The following is a 17836-nucleotide window of genomic DNA, read 5'->3' as shown; positions in this document are numbered from 1 at the left end:
AATGCCATTTGCAGCAACATGGCTAGAACTAGAGATAATCATACTAAGAGGGGTATGTCAGAAAGTGAGAGACAGATATATGATATCATGCATATGTGGAATCTAAAATATGACACAAATGAATTCATCTATGGGACAGAAACAGACTCCTATACGTATAGTCTGTTACTCATATACACCCTTGCTATTGCCAAGGATGAGCCAGGGTGGAAAAGAGATGGACTGGGAGTTTGGGGTCAGTGAATACAAACCATTATATAGAGAATGGATAAACAACAATGTCCTACTATACAGCAGAGGGAATAATATTCAATATCCTGTGATAAACCATAGTGGAAAAGAATGTGTATATATGTCTGTGTGTGTATGTGTGTGTGTATATATATATATATCATTCTTCTTTTATAACTGAATCACTTTGTTGTACAGTAGAAATTAACACAACAATGTAAATCAAGTATACTTCAATTAAAAACAGATTTTTAGGCATCTAGTTAAAAAGGAAGGAAAGCTTGCTTTTTTTTTTTTGAGTGAACACAAATGAGTAGTTTCATCAGGAGGAAAAAAACCAAACCAAAGCAAAGTAACCCAACTTTGCCTTCAAAAGCAGGTCCCTACCTTAGCATGGCACCAAATCCCTTCTTCTTTATTTTCCTTTCTGGATCTTCATTTCCCTCTTTCTGCTTTTTTTCCTTGACTTTTAATTTGCCCTTTTCCTTCTTCTTCTCTTTTTCTTTCGTTTTTTTGACTTTCCTGGCTCTATTTTCTGCATTTTCTAGCTCAGAGTTCCCCTGAGGTGCAGATTCACAATTCAGAGCTCCTTGGCCAGAATGAGAGCTCCTATCAGACAGACCATCTGCACAAAAGGAAAAAAAAAAAATCAATGCACATAGTCAGGGGCTCCTGTCAGTATTTCAAGAAAAGTTAAAACATAGAAGAACAAATCAAAGCACTCAGGAATTCTACCCTGCCACGTGGCTACATGTGCCCTTTGCAGAGACAACTGCCTAAATCTGGTTATGCAAGGCTTTTGCTATTGGGAGTTGGGGACACTGGTTGCTTAGCCAGGAGTATAAAAGGTTTGATATGGGCTGAAACGCTGATCTCTCTGAAAGCAGCTTGTTAACCTTGATCAGCTCAGAATGCCGACATGCTGGGAAACAAACAGGGTGAGTTTATTTCCAGAAGTTTCTGAGTGCAGCTATAACCCAGCTGTTTTAATGCAATTAATGCAGTCAGTCCTTGGGTTGAGGCTGCATCTAATGACTTGAATAAGAATGTCAAGAAATGCATACTTAGTGCTGCTACCCTAAGGGTAAATGACAGTTGGTCCTTGTAGGAAATTGAAGGAGAACAATTCTTCAGTGGTTGCCCTGTAAAATAAATTGCATATTGCGTTATCCAATTCCATGTTCATTAAGCCAAAGGGCAAAACATATCAGGAAAATGAATTACTTTTAATATCAAAAATATAATTGTGATCCTTAAATCATTTTTCCCTGTAGTTAAGCACCCATTTGTGCCTATGATTCGCTGATAATAACAAGAGGAAGAAACCATTTCAGCAAGCGTGTTGCCCTACCGGCTTCTGACTCTTCAGGTCCATCATAAGATTTGTCAATGGCTGCTCGGAAGCTCTCGTTGCAGCCCCGGCCACGGACCATGTGTGGCCGAGGTCGGTGGAAGGGAAGTTCATTCTTCCTGACCTCGGCAACTGCGGTCTGTAGGCTCTCCAAGGAGCTGGACTTTTTCAAACCCAGAGTTGGACCAAAATCTTTGCTTGGAGAATCTGGAAAAAAAAAAAAAGAAGAGAAAAAAAGGGCAAAAGGTCACCCTTCCCCTAAGGCAGCCTGATGGAGTAGGAAGGCTTGTTGTTCTACCTCAAAAGGCAGGGGTGGGTGTGTTAAGTGGGTGGGACTTGGTGTTAAACCTCAGCTTTGCCACTTTTTGTGACTTTGAGCAAGTATTTGACTTCTTGGTGCCTTAGTTGCTTTTCTATAAAGTTGTGGGAAGATTTAAAATGATAATACACGTTATATACAGAATAAATATGTATATATACATAATGCACATGGACATACACATATACATGAATTTGAAAAGCTGTAGCAGTTTCTAGAGATTATATGCATGAGAGTGTGTATACACACACTCACATAGCCACACACACACGGAGCACCTAAGTGTTTCACAGTTCTCATTCTAAGCCCTCTCATACATTGTAGCTTTTATTATTTCCAAAATTGTTCTTACAATTATTAAGGAATGTAATATGCACACAAATCAAACAGCATTGAAGTGATTTTAATTTCTGTCCTTAAACGCTTTATCATACTCTAGCACTGTTCCTGTATGGTAAATGCAATTTATTTAGTCCACAGACAAAGCAAAGCAAGGAAAGAAAACAACTTTTCTGTGTCAAGGCTTACTGTTCCATATGTATTTCTATTTGATTATCTAGGAAATGGGGTAATTTTCTTTGCATGATATAATATTCCAAAAAACCTAGGTGGAGTTTAATAATTTGTGTTTTGATATATAGTATTTTTCATTTGCACTGTTTGCCTTTCTCTGTTACCTGGCACTTTTCACTCATGCCTTGATCTCCATTCCCACCCACAGTCAGGCTCGCAGTTGTGTGTAACAGGATTAGGCTATATAAATACCAGCAGTACAAGGATTATTTTAAAGATGGAGGGAATTCTAGCAAGGCTCTTTTCCACCAGGGCCAAAGCTCCCGATCCTCTCCAGTTACAAAGATTACTGTCATGAAGGGGCTACACTTGCCTTTCTGGAAACAGACTACCTTACAGGTTTTAGTAGATACAGACCGAGTACATCTTATGGATTGTGAACATAAAGTAACTACTTCAATGCCTAGTATATAGTAAAGCTCAGGAAACAGCTCTATCATTTCTTACTATGATCACTATTTTTGCTTCTACTAATGCTGCTGCCATAAATATTATTACTAGTTGCTTAAGAAAATACTAGGTAATACAAGGAACAGAAAGGAAGTACAGCAAAGGTGTCATGCCTCTATAGACATGCATAGAGTTAGAAAACAAAACACACCATCCCATGTACTGTAAATATGTTGAAAACAGTCAAAATAATGACAATAATGCTAATAGTTAACAAGGCAGAGAGGGCTTAGCCCAGTTGTAAGTGCTTTACCTATACTAAAAGTGAAAGTTAAGTCACTCAGTCGTGTCTGACTCTTTGTGACCCCGTGGACTGTAGCCCACCAGGCTCCTCCATCCATGGGATTCTCCAGGCAAGAATACTGGAGTGGGTGCCATTTCCTTCTCCAGGGGATCTTCCCAACCCAGGGATCAAACCCAGGTCTCCCACATTGCAGGCAGACGCTTTAACCTCTGAGCCACCAGGGCAGTTGTGCTACTGCCAATATTGTTCCCATTTTACAGATGAGGAAACTCAGGCAGAGGACAGAGAAATACCTGGGCTAAAGATACACACTTAATAAGCATCAGAGCTGGGAACTGTTTTCAGCAAGCCTCACTGTGCCTTTTCTGCTCTATATTGTCCAAAGTTGTACTTGGCCTCCACCCTCTACTTGACTATGGTGAAGCTACTTCAAATGGTCTCTAGTTTCCTCATCTCTAACTAAGACCATTAGTCTAGATTAGCCTTGAGCCTAAACAGACAAAAACGCAAAAACTGGATGCTGTTTTTCCAGCTTCACATTAGCTTACAGGAGGTAATTTTGCACTTTAACAATATACATGATGACAATAAACATTCCATTTTATGTGATAGTGTATCATTAAGATATGCAACATAGATGGGATTAAGGAGAAAAAAAAATCATAAGAAATTTCAGGGACAAATTTCAGGGGCTACTTTGCAAATTGTAAATAGTAAGAATACACTGCTAGTAAATTCACAAAGAGGTGTATTTCTTATGGTCCTAAGAAGGAAAGGAAGTGGAAGAAACAGAAACTGAATAAGACTGTTTCTGACAAGAAAACAAAAAGCAACAGAGAGGTGTGGGAGTATTAAAGCAACAGTAAAAGCTTTGGAGTTTACAGAAAATATTTTACACCATCTCTCCCTAGGGATCTGACATGAAGGTTGGGAAAAACATGAAGATGAAAACTATCTGAGGAAGCCTAGTTCCTCTGTCAACAATAGTAACCATCTTTTATTTATTAATTGCCATTCAGGAGATTATATTAGAGCCCAAACTGTAAGTATTCACGTCAACCTTTAGCAATAAATTCTAGGGAACATGAAAGTGAATAAATCATCCAAGATATAAGGCATGTTATCTAAAAGGAGCTCAGCAAGAAGTCATCTTTGAGAAGGAACAAATACACTGTTACTCATTTGAAGCAAACTGAACATTAAGGATTCATGGGTTTTGCAGGATTAATAGAACCAGCAATTAATTCACTTTATATAAATAGAAGTCACAAATTAGAAGTGTCAACTGATGTTGGCCAAAATTATAGCCTAACTCTACTGGATGTGGTTAAAAAAAAAACAAAAGCAGAAAAGCATTTGAGTCTTGGTTGTAAACGTGGACTCAGCGATTTCCAGGCTTGAAAACAACTTTCTTATTTATTTCTAGGGAATAAACAGGATATGGTGGTGGGGAAAAAAAGACTGATGTTAGAGAGGAGAATTTGAAATCAGGAAAGTCCTTGCAAGGACTTCTAGGTGCACTGAACTGACTGACTTGAATCTTCGAGTGAAAGGATCGTGGCTAGGGTTCTCATTTCCTTTATATGTCCAAGACTTCTGAGGGAAGGTTGAGGTTACTGGTTATGAGGGATTATTATAAGTCACTGATGGCATCAGCACTAAATGCCAACCAAACACTTGGAATAAAGGTTTTAGCACATAAAGATAGTATGTGAGCACAATAAACTGTCACATTCAATCCTTCCCCACTCCCATTCTCCGCAGTTCCAGCTTAGGTTGCCACTGCACTGGAAATCCTGTAGCTTTCAAAGGGGGAAGATTTTCTGTGTATTTTTAGCCTAACCATTTATACAAATCATACTGTTTCCTAGGCTCCCACTTAAAGTAGAGGTCTCCTTGAAGGAATGATATGAAGGGAGGAATTAATAAAAATCAATACCTCAGTAGTTCCATCCTACTGAAGTCATCTCCAAAGTGAGGACTCCTCACATTTTCACCTATAGCTGACGTGATACTGACTGTGGCTGATTTTAAGCAACTGTTTGAGACAGTGATCTCTGAATACCACATGGTATCAGTCATGAGATGGACTACGTCCAAATTTGAGCATTTACTTGTCCCATTTTGAGTATCTGAATGTAAACTGAATATAATTTTTCAATGATTTCCAGGCCCACTTAGATTAGCTGCAAATGCCAAGAAATAGATCTTTCCCCAAACTTTAGTAGCAAGGCTTTATTTGTTTAAACTTATGTTCAGTCACCATGTTCTCTAAGATATTGATAAACTTATCTTCCCATCAGAAACTTGAACTTGACATTCACAAATTTCTAGAAACATGATACAATGTTTATCAAAGGTACTAAGAGAGGGATCTTGCATGAGAAATGTTATACTTAAAGTAGTATAATAAAAGTATTCTTAAAGTTCCATGTGCTAAATTTTTCCTTATGTCGCCAAAAGAAATATCACAGAAAGATTTTTTTAAAGATGCTATAGCTTTTTTGAAGATTTATTTGTTCCAGGTGAAGGATGGGCTTGACTTGAACCTGGAAGCCTTCCTCATATAGAATAGAGGGAAATTTCAGGGCCATGTTTTCTGACTCCACCGATCCTGACATATCCCCTGTTCCTTCCTCCTCACCATCCAGAAAAAATGCAGTGTTATGAAAAAACTGAACACATACACCAAGTCTAAAGATTTAAAGGAATTCTGCCACCACGTCTCCCATGGTTATGAAACAAATGGAGAGAAGGGCAGTAGAGAGCTAGTGTCCAAGTGCAGAGGTACCTCTTCAAAACAGAGTTAAAACACTGAAACCACTGCCCCAGTCTTCTAAGTAGAGAGTCCCATTTCACCATGTTGTTGCTCTTGTTTAGTTGCTAAGCTGTGTCCACTTCACTTGAGACCCCATGGACTGTGGCCTGCCAGAATCCTCGGTCCGTGGGAGTTCCTTAGCAAGAGTACTGGAGTGGGACCCAAGGACCCATCGCCTGCATTGGCAGGTAGATTCTTTACCACTGAGCCACCTGGGAAGTCCACTCACTTCAACTCACCGTAAAACAAAAAGTCCTTTCTGGAGGACTGTTTGGATAGGTTTCTGCCTCTTCCCTGTGGCTGACAACTGCTGCTGGTTCCCTGCAAGGCAGATGATTAGGAGAATAGAGAATAGGGAAATTCCCTGGTGGTCCAGTGGTTAAGAATCCATCTTGCAATGCAGGAGACAGGTTTGATTCCTGGTTAGAGAACTAAGATCCCACATGCTGCAGAGCAACTAAGACCATGTGCTGCAACAGATAATAGAGAATAAAACACTCTAGAGAGTAGTGATTAACGGTGAATGATGAAATGGAGAGGCAGTGTACATTCCAGTACCCCCCCCTCTGCCACTCATTTTTTGAGTTATTAACCTTCCTGTGCCTGCTTCCTAATCTGTAAAATTTGGATAAAATGAGGATGGAAGAGTGCTTGGCACATGACAGGTACTCATAAAGCATTGGTGATGATTATTGTCATTGGTGTTTTTACATCAACTCTAAATATTGAGTTGGTGCTCTAGAACAATTCATTTGGTTCAGTCTACCACTGCATTTAAAAATACAGCTATTCCCCCTGCAAGAAGCTGAAAAAGGGCTCCATAAAGAAATACAGTATCATCCTTCCTTTTTTTATTCAAAAGTTAAACTAATTTTCCTCCAAACAACGTACAGTTTTTTCTTTTGAAATAAGGTAGGTGTGTGTGTGTGTGTGTGTGTGTGTGTGTGTGTGTGTGTATCTCCATCTGTTCATCACATATAGAGGCTATTCTCGGGAAGATTAATAGTGGAGTCTTAGATACCCTTCTCCTTAGGCTATAATCATTTAATTAGTCTGAGATTTCATTGGCAATGTTTGAACTTCCCATTCTAGCATTAAAATCTTGCAATAAAAGAATGCCTTAATCCAGAAGACCAGTAATTGGATCTTCCATTATTGATGAAATTGCTTCCAATACATTCTTATTAAAACATAAAGAATTATTTAGGGGAAGGTATTCACTTTCAGATACATGGAAAGTTTTCCTCCATGATAGAGCTTTATAATTAACAGATACTTATGATAGTTAACAATAAATAATGTATTAATCTGCACATTTCAGTAACATCGATAGTCCTCAAGGCATTTAGTGAAAATTAATTACATTTGAGCCCCTCCCCCTAAAACAAAGGAATTGTGCCCAGTAGTAAACTGGGGATCCAAATGATTGTAATGTTATCAAGGGGACTCAGCATGAAATTTGAGAAGGCCATGATTCGTCAAGATAGCTTGCTTTCATTAACAATTTGGCTTTGCTGTCTTATGAACAATGAACTTGGGCAAATACAATAAAAATGCTTTACTTGCTTCATGGGGAGTTGTGATGTGAAATTAATAGCCTTAAAACTCTTTGAATGAAAAATTATTACAAATTCCAAGTAGGAAGTCACACCACCACTTTATTCTCCAACACATCTCACTTTGTCTTTTTATTTTAGATTAAACTTACTGAAATTTTTTTTTTAAGTAGTTTCCCCTGGAGGCTAAATGCTTTATATGCTTTAATAGATATCATTGCAAATCCATTAGCCCAGAAAAAAAATTCCCATAATATATAAATGTATAATTTCCCAAATTATGTTATCTGTGCTGTGTCCATAATGGGCCTAATTACCTTCTTGCCTATCTCAGTATTCCAAATATTGATCATCATTCCAAGCTTATCGCAGTGCCCTGTTTCCTATTCATTACCACAGGGCATAATGTAATCTGGTTTATATGTTATCTGCTGACATTTGGGTCTCAGTTCTTTTACTGGCAATTTCCAAGTTCTCTAGGAGAAGAGGGTTATTTTTAAAAAATTTTCCTTTTAAGTCTCATAAATCTCGTTGTCTTATCATTTCCTGAAATTCATGTCAAAATATTCAATAATGAACTTCTCATTAAGAGTTATATATTTGCATAATCTCTCCTACTTTGACTCTAAACATTGTCTATTTTAAAGTGAAAAGATCTAGAGAAAATTATGGGACGATTAGGTGAACAAATACAACAAATGATTTGATTATAAGTGTGGGCATGGCCCTCCAAGTGACTCCACATCTACGCTAAGTGTTGCTGTATGCTTTACTTTTCTTCCCTAAAAAATCCCTCTTTTATTTATAAATGGAAAGTCAAACCCTGATGCCATATTTTGGTTTTTTTCCTGGACTCAAATTATAGCCAACAAATGTAATAAATGGTAAATTTACTACACAGAAAATATTCTTATGACAATCTCCTGTCTTTTTATTTTTTAACATTGTGGATAAGAAAATGGATTCTGTGGTTCAATTTAGTAGGCAAACTCTTAAAAAAAAAACACATATATTTAAAACCATATCTGGGGAGATTCTGTTAAGGCACTGGAGAACTCAGTCAAACCCACTGCGCACACACTGGTTTGTTGTAATCTTTTGCTTTCTCTCTCTTTGCCTTGTCAGGATAACTCCGCCAGATTAAAAACAACAACAGTAACCCCAAACTGGCATTCAAGATAATAACAAGTTTAAAAAGTATATAAATAGCATTGTTGTCTGGAAGGAAACGTGAATACTTAAAGAAAAAAAAAACTTTTATTATTTAAGTGGGAAATAAAAAAACCTCACTTAAGAGTCAAATAAACTGATTAAACAGGCCAGCTTTCCTGCCTGTGGAATGGGGTCAATAAGATCGATGAACGCCACCTACCGTTTTCTGTCTTGTTGATCTTGGTATCCTCAGTGCAGAGAAGTACTGAATAAATATTTGTTGTAGGGATAAAGGAAGGTACAAGTAAAGGGGAGTGAGGGCGTGGTGACTACCCTCCACTCCAGTGCTGTGAAGCTAGAGGGAGTGTACCCCATGATTGCTTTACTCCCTCAAAGTTCACTCACAGCCTCTTGTTTTTACTAACATCACCCTAGGTTTTTTTGTCCTATTTTCAAGGATCTAATTATTTCTACCCTACTTATAATTACTCACTCATCTCTATGTTTTGTCTTTTTCTACTAGTCATTCCTTTCAACTTAACTTCTCTCTTTGTGATATTAACCTTTTCTGCTATTTCCCTGTCCTTACGCACACTTTGAATAGTCTTATTTTTCCCCACTGCCAAGAATACCTTTATTCTCCTTCCAAGTCCTCCTTGTATGTCTTGGTAACAGGCTTTTCATCCTGAACACAAATGGTTTCAGTGATTTTTTTTCCCCCACCTCATTCTTTTTACCACTTATTCTTTGTATGGCTTACTTCAATAGCACCCCTTTCTTCTGCTTTTGATTGTTAAGTGGTTTATGCCTTACGTGGGTTGTATAATGCCATACTCTCAAAATAAAGTACACTAAGAAGAATTCTAATAAGTTTCTTAAAAAACGATTAGCATACCGAAAAGGTCAAACTGATTGATTTCTTGGATGGTATCCACATGAAGATATTTTTACATGATGTTGTATAAACTGGGTACGTGTATTTTTTGAGGGCCCGAAATTATTTTTATACTTTTGCTTTATTCAGTTCTCCCCTTTTTATAGCTAATGGACTACACTAAAAAGAAAAAAAACTTGAAATTTCCAATTACTATTTTCAGAACTGATAGAAAGTAAGGTTTTATACCTTTGAATAACAATTATATGATTATATGTAATGAGAATATTCAGTAATACAAATGAGTGAGTGAGTGAAAGTCGCTCAGTTGTGTCCGACCCCATGGACTACACAGTTCATGGAATTCTCCAGGCCAGAATACTGGAGAGGGTAGCCATTACCTTCTCCAGGGGATCTTCCCAAACCAAGGATGGAACTCAAGTCTCTCGCACTGCAGGCAGATTCTTTACCAGCTGAGCCTCAAGGGAAACCCCCAGTAATATGAATAACAACCTCTTCAGAGGTGCACTTCAACCTAGGTTCAATCTACTGGTAAAACTTCAAGTTAAAAATCAAGTCAGCCATCAATGAGTATTTACTGAATAGTTTTTGTCACTCAGAACTGTGCCAAGTCCTAAGAGGAATAGAAGGCAAGTGAAATAGTAACTAACATTTCCCTGTTGCTTTATAATTTATAAAGTTCTTTCCTGTACAAAATGAAGCCACATCTTACACCATTTATCTTATCCAAATTCAAATGTTTTTTTCATGTCCAGAGAGAGCTACAAAGAAGGAGAGGAAGGAGGAAGGGCTGCATAAAATATACTCACCATTGCTTTCAATGAGAGTATGCCCCAGTAAGTATGTGTCTAGGAGAGGGCAGGAGTCAAGAGAAATGAATTGTGTGGGAGTCAAGAGAAATGAATTGTTCCTGTGAGTCTCTGATTTCTTTTTTTTACCCTGGGTAAACATTTTATTTTTTTAATCAAGATATAATTGATATATAATGATGCAAGTTTAATGATGCAATGTATCAAGTGCATGCTAAGTTTCTTCAGCTGTGTCTCTTTGCAACCCTCTGGACTATAACCCTCCAGGCTCATCTGTCTATGGGATTCTCCAGATAAGAATACTGGAGTGGGTTGCCATGCCCTTCTCCAGGGGTCTTCCCAACCCAGGGATGGAATGCTCATCTCTTAAGTCTCCTGCATTGGCAGGCAGATTCTTTACCACTAGCACCACCTGGGAAGCCCCAGGTCCTTCTTTACATCTTAAGGAAAAATCTGAACAAAACTTTTTGGTTAACCCAATATTTGATACATACATATTTGATTTTGATACATATATACTTACATTTTGATTTGATGTGATACAAGTATATATTGCAAAATGATTGCCACAATGAGGTTCATTATTGCCTTCATCTCCTCACATTATCACCTTCATCTCCTCACATTATCACCTTTGTGTGTGTGTGTGTATGATGAGAACACTTACTCTTTAGCAACATTCAAGTATATAATACAGTGTTGTTAACTACAGTTACCACGTTGTACATTGATCCCCAGCATTTATAACTAAGTTTGTAGCCTTTGACCAAAATCCTTTCTCATTTTCCCAATAGTTCAGCTCTTGGCAACCAACATTCTACTCTTCGTGTCTATAACTATGAGTTTTTTGGATTCACATATAAGTGAGATCATGCAGTATTTGTCTTTCTGATTTATTTCAGTTAGCGTAATGCTCTCAAGGCCATGTTGTCACAAATGGCAGGATTTCTGTCTTTTTTACGGTGAAGTAACATTCCACTATATGTGTAGGTATTTATGTGTGTGCATGCATGTGTATGTATATATGTGTGTGTGCATAAATGTATGTATGTATGTGTGCATGTGTGTGTACGTATTCAGTTCAGTTCAGTCACTCAGTCGTGTCTGACTCTGTGCGACCCCATGAATTGCAGCACACCAGGCCTCCCTGTCCATCACCAGCTCCTGGAGTTCACTCAGACTCGCGTCCATCAAGTCAGTGATGCCATCCAGCCATCTCATCCTCTGTCGTCCCCTTCTCCTCCTGCCCCCAATCCCTCCCAGCATCAGAGTCTTCTCCAATGAATCAACTCTTCGCATGAGGTGGCCAAAGTATTAGAGTTTCAGCTTCAGCATCAGTCCTTCCAAAGAACACCCAGGACTGATCTCCTTTAGAATGGACTGGTTGGATTTCCTTGCAGTTCAAGGGACTCTCAGGAGTCTTCTCCAACACCACAGTTCAAAAGCATCAATTCTTTGGCACTCAGCTTTCTGCACAGTCCAACTCTCACATCCATACATGACCACTGGAAAAACCATAGCCTTGACTAGACGGACCTTTGTTGGCAAAGTAATGTCTTTGCTCTTGAATATGCTATCTCGGTTGGTCATAACTTTCCTTCTCTATCACATTTTCTTTTTCCATTCATCCACTGATGGGCACTTGGGTTGTTCCATGTCTTGGCTATTCTGAATAAAGCTGCAATAAATGTGGGAATATAAATACTTCTTCAAAATAGTGATTTAATTTCTTAGGATATACATCCATAAGTGGAAGTGCTGGGTCACATGACAGTTCTATTTTTAATTTTTTGAGAAACCACTATACTGCTTTCCAGACTAGTGCACCCAGCCATTCTAACAGCTATGAGGTAATGGTCTCTGCTTGCTGTTCCTGCTATGAGTATCTTATCAGAGAGAGTGTAATTCTCGGGCTTTAAGATTTTTATCTTTCATGATTTTATATTCTTGGGCTCCCAAAGCACTGTAGACTGTGACAGCAGCCATGAAATTAAAGACACTTGTTCCTTGGGAAAAAAGCTATGAAAAATCTAGACAGTGAATTAAAAAGCAGAGACATCATTTTGCCTTTGGGCCAGGAAGATCCCCTGGAGGAGGGGCATGGCAACCTACTCTAGTATTCTTGCAGGGAGAATCCCACGGACGAGGAGACTGGTGGGCTTCGGTCCATAGGGTCACAAAGATTCAGAAACAATGAAGCCATTTAGCATGCACGCATGCACATGGTAGTTAGGTTATCTGATACAGATCTTAAACCTGGCATGCAGTAAATATTTAGTAAACATTAGTTTGTACCATATGCCTTCTTTCATGGGCAATGTTTACAGTCATTAGGAGGATTATCTACAACCAACACGATGCCAGGAAAATTTCTGTTTCCATATCCATACATTGTGGGCCCGAGTCATCATTAGCTTTGAATTTTCACTCTTTATTCAAAACTTCTACCTTTTCTGTTTTGTATTGCTTAAACTGTTTTACTCTTTCAACAGCCCAAATAAGCTTATTTCTTAAGAGGCATTTTCCAAAAAGAATCCAGGTGTTAAAATCACTTGATGAAAAGAACCATGTCAGGGACAGCAAATAAAGAGCCAGTAAGTCTTTTTTACCAGCCAAGTGATTCCTCTCCCTCAGACTGACCTGTGACACCATGAGCAAAATGGCAAAACAGACAAGGTTATAGATTTCTGGGATCATTGGTCAATAGGCATCTCTACAAATGACAGAGCTGACATACAGCAGGGTTCAGGGCTGGAGTAGTTTAGACGTGGGGAAGTCACAAGAGAAAGCACACTGTGATCTCAAGTCTTAGGATAAGCTTCATGAATGAAGTGTCCTCATTCGCTTCATTCATGTCCTCAAAGATGGATCGAATACATGGGAAAAGTAGGATGTGGACACTCTACTGCAAGAGAAGGGCATGAGGAAAAGTCCTGACATGTCTGCTTGTTGGTGGGAACACAGGATGGATGATCAGCAAGGAGAAACTGGGAACTGACAGGAAGAAAGCGTGGGGACAAAGGAGGAAGCGAGATAAGAAGGGCCGCAAAACTGGGCTAAGAAGGCTGGACTCAGAGCAGGGGGCAATCGGAAGCTTTTTAAAGTTTTTCACCAGAGGAATGGCTTGATAATACTGTTATTTTGAGAAAAGATAGTTTGGAAGAAGCTTACAGGACAAATTACAGGCAAGATTGAAATATTATACAGTAATAGAACTCACTGCTCATAAAATACCTTTCTATTTACTTTCTTCCTTTTTACAATTATAACTTCAGGCTTTTGTGAAACAATTTCTTCAGAAACATTTTTAGTGTGTTACTCATCTGTCCTCACAGTGAACAGACAACTGTCCTCAGATCTTTCTTTGCCCAAGTGGGAAAGGATAAAGAAACATATACCCGTCCACTGGGAGGTAAGGGGTGCCCATGGGTGAGCCTCTGGGGATGGGTAGGAAGGGGCATTGCCTGTCACCCCTAAGCCTCCTCCTCGTATGGCTAAACTGTGACTGTCATGGTCAGACCCAGTGCTATCTCTTCTTCAGCACACTTTACTATGTTTTGTAATATATAATGATTAATGGGCAGTAAAACTAATAACATGGGGACACACAAAATAAATGAGGTAGCAAATATGAAAAGGAAGTCCCATTTAATATCGTTGTGAAATCTGACAACACATTGGCGTTTCCCTGTAACTCAGCTTGAGGAGCCCTTGCCAGCAGGAATCAAGGTTACAAGAAGGTTTTATTTCCATTAATAACTCTCTCTTGGGGAAATCTATGATCAATCTATTTTGTACTGAAATTCTTGCTGGGTTGTAGTGAAATGTCAGGAGTACCTGGAAATGTTGTTTCACTGACTCAGAGAAGCTCACGGAGAAAGAGCATCACTTTCTCCAGTTATTCTGATCTGTCCTTTCTACCTCCCCCTACTATTGATATCCATTCTTTTTTTTTTTCTCCTACCCTGTATCCACTATTCCACCTAGCAGGAGTATCCTGATTTTCTTTGGTTTACTACACCTCCCCTACTCTCACCCAGAAGTGTGCCTCTAACCCAGGCATGCCTAGCCATTTCATCCTTCTGGTGCTCAGGAGTATATTGTTGGAATACTTAGAACTAATCCTTGAAGAATCATCAGGAAAAAGTCATATTGTTTGCTACTGGGATTACCGGGAGGATAAACCTGGAGCTGCTGTTAACCATCTTGTTTTTCTACAGACAGATGCATTAAAACTGTGTGCGTGAGAGACAGTATTGTTCATATAGGCCCTCAGTTCAGTTCAGTCACTCAGTCGTGTCCGACTTTGCGACCCCATGAATTGCAGCATGCCAGGCCTCCCCGTCCATCACCAACTCCCGGAGTTCACTCAGATTCATGTCCATCGAGTCAGTGATGCCATCCAGCCATCTCATCCTCTGTCGTCCCCTTCTCCTCCTGCTCCCAATCCCTCCCAGCATCAGAGTCTTTTCCAGTGAGTCAACTCTTCACATGAGGTGGCCAAAGTACTGCAGTTTCAGCTTCAGTATCATTCCCTCCAAAGAAATCCCAGGGCTGATCTCCTTTAGAATGGACTGGTTGGATCTCCTTGCAGTCCAAGGAACTCTCATGAGTCTTCTCCAACACCACACTTCAAAAGCATCAATTCTTCGGTGCTCAGCTTTCTTCACAGTCCAACTCTCACATCCATACATGACCACTGGAAAAACCATAGCGTTGACTAGATGGACCTTTGTTGGCAATCCAGCCATATCTTTATGTAGATGCTCCTCTGAACTTTTCAGTTACTTGTGTCAACAAATTAGCTTCCTTGCAAGAGCCAGAATGAAATTTGTTTCTTTTGATTGTAACCTATAATCTTGATTTAACACTCTATTCTCCAATTTTTCCTTCATATAAACACCTGCCAATTACTCTAAATCAGGTTTGACAGATACTTGGGAAGCAGGGAAAACTCTTCCTTGGCTATACCACTGGTGAAGGGAACATTAGTACAGAGTTGATAACAGCAGTGAGAAGCATGTCTGTTGGTGGACATATTCTAGGGTGGATTTTATGAGAGACAAATTCCCCAACAATGAGAAGAGCTGCATTAGGTTCACCTGTTCAGCTTGGCCCCTGACCCCTCTGTGAAGAGAGGACCATTGTCTAGACGGTTACTAATAATTACAGGCCTACTACTAATTGTTATACACTTTAGAAAAAAAAGAAAGGCTTCCAAAAGTTGAATACAATCAGTTCTTACTATGGCTGACCAAGGGTTCAAACAACGTATCTACAGCTGGATTTTGAAAATGTGAGAGTAAACGTGGTATCACTTTTAAGCACCTCTCCTTCTGTTGTATTCCTGGGGCCACTCAACAGAGACTTCATATTTGGGAAGAGGCAGAACTGCCCCACAGGGTGAAGGTGTGTGTTTCTGGAGGGGGGCATGTGCTGTATGGGTGTGTTTATCTCAAGCTTCTCTTTCATAGAATTTCTAAACTGTGAATTAGGAACTTCTCTGTAAACTGAGTGGGGCTTCCCTCATAGCTCAGTTGGTAAAGAATCCACCTGCAATGCAGGAGACCCTGGTTTGATTCCTGGGTTGGGAAAACCCCCCTGGAGAAGGGATAGGCTACCCACTCCAGTATTCTTGGGCTTCCCTTTTGGCTCAGCTAGTAAAGAATCCACCTGCAATGTGGGAGACCTGCATTTGATCCCTGGGTTGGGAAGATCCCCTGGAGAAGGGAAAGGCCACCCACTCTAGCATTCTGGCATAGAGAATTCCATAGACTGTATAGTTCATGGGGTCACAAAGAGTCAGACACGACTGAGCGACTTTCACTTTCTGTAAACTGAGGAAGAAAATGATGGACTAGAAGCAAATGGTCTTGGATGGTTAGCAATAAAGACTTTGACATAACAGGCATCTTGGGTATGGACTTGGAAGACCTTGGGTTTCAGCAAGCTGTTTAACCTTTCTGGGCTTCAGTTTCTTCATCAGTAAAAGTGGAAAAATGAAAAAGTTTATATTGAGGGTGATAATGATGATGACAGTATAAACACCCACTGTCACTATACTAGGCATGTTCTGAGAACTTTTACAAAGATATTAATTATTATATGAGGTATAAATAATTATATGCGGTATATAATTAATTAATTATATAAGGTACCTACTGTGGTTATCTCCACTGTAGATTTGAGGAAACTGAAGCACAGGTTGGTGAAGTTAACCTGTCTAAGTTAACAGTGGTGCTAATTTCATGGATTTTTATTGTGATCAGATGTAATTACCTATGTTCAAGAAAGTAGCAAAGCTGCAACATATCCCTGTATATATATATACAGACATCATACTTGCGTCTAGTAAGAGAAAGAGGGATATGTTTTCTTCTACATCTCAGAGACACTGGAGTGAATTATTCAGATAAAGTCACAGATGGGTATCTCTTTCTGAACACCTGCTCTTAAGGCACAAGCAATCTATATGAAGAGTCAAATGCAGAATTCAAAGGCACCCCGAAACAAGGTGGGGTAAATCAAGACATGTAGTGAGTGGTGGGAGTCAGGGCAGAAAAAGGATTCTAGCCCGTCATGGAGCCCTGAAAACTGGGCAGTGTCCGATAGGCTGGGAGGTGGTCCAGGGTACAACATGAGAGAGACACGACAACAGAGGCCCATGGAGGGGTGGCAAGCCCACCGATCTGTCTACTGTAGAGAAGTCATTAGGGGCTGGGGGAGCACAGAGAAGAAGGACAGAGATAGCACGGAGTGAGTGAAGCAGGCAGGTGACCAGGTGCATGACGGATCCCACTGGATCAGAGACATGAAGTCTCTGAAGCCTGAGGCCCTGTGTCCAAACATAGTTCCTCGAAAAAACTTGTTCTTTGCTACAGATGATAAGCAAGGAGGGGATTTCAAACTGTATGACGTATTAGGTGGGACTCATTTTCCCTTAGTGTATATGGCCAAAGGACCTAAAACTGGGATGGATTTTTTGTTTTGGTTCAACAACAATAACAGTAGCTAATCTTTATTCAGAGCTTACTATGTGATAGGCTCTGTGCCAAATGTTTGGCATCTGAACAATGCCCCAGCAAGGAGGTATGATCATTCTTCGCTTTTCACCGAAGTCAGTCTTCCAGACCAGAAGCCCCAGTTCTGTTCCAAACATTGTTGTTGTTCTTCATAGCTCAGTTGTGTCTGACTCTTTGTGACCCCATGGACTGTGGCCTCCAGGCTTCCCCGTCCTTCATCATCTCCTGGACCTGGCTCAAATTCATATCCATTGAGTCAGTGATGCCATCCAACCATCTTTGTCGTCCCCTTCTCCTCCTGTCCTCAATCTTTCCCAGCATCAGAGTCTTTTCCAATGAGTTGGCTCTTCCATCAGGTGGCCCAGGTATCAGTGTTTCAGTCTCAGCATCAGTCCTTCCAATGAATATTCAGGGTT

The 17836-nt window shown here is 39.7% G+C and overlaps 1 protein-coding gene across 1 annotated transcript in view; it reads right to left on the bottom strand.

Annotated features, from left to right (window-relative positions):
• PARD3B (par-3 family cell polarity regulator beta) overlaps window positions 1–17836 on the bottom strand; it is a 1141780-nt gene that overhangs the window by 335436 nt on the left and 788508 nt on the right. Inside the window, exons 17-18 of the mRNA XM_052664164.1 lie at window positions 1583–1789; window positions 619–856 (exon numbers count right to left, since the gene is read on the bottom strand). Coding sequence (XP_052520124.1) covers window positions 619–856; window positions 1583–1789 — 445 coding nt within the window. The remainder of the gene's footprint in view (window positions 1–618; window positions 857–1582; window positions 1790–17836) is intronic.

This window comes from Budorcas taxicolor, chromosome 2 (genome assembly GCF_023091745.1).
Source record: "Budorcas taxicolor isolate Tak-1 chromosome 2, Takin1.1, whole genome shotgun sequence".
NCBI lineage: Eukaryota > Metazoa > Chordata > Mammalia > Artiodactyla > Bovidae > Budorcas > Budorcas taxicolor.
This window is presented reverse-complemented; position numbering and strand designations above follow the sequence as displayed.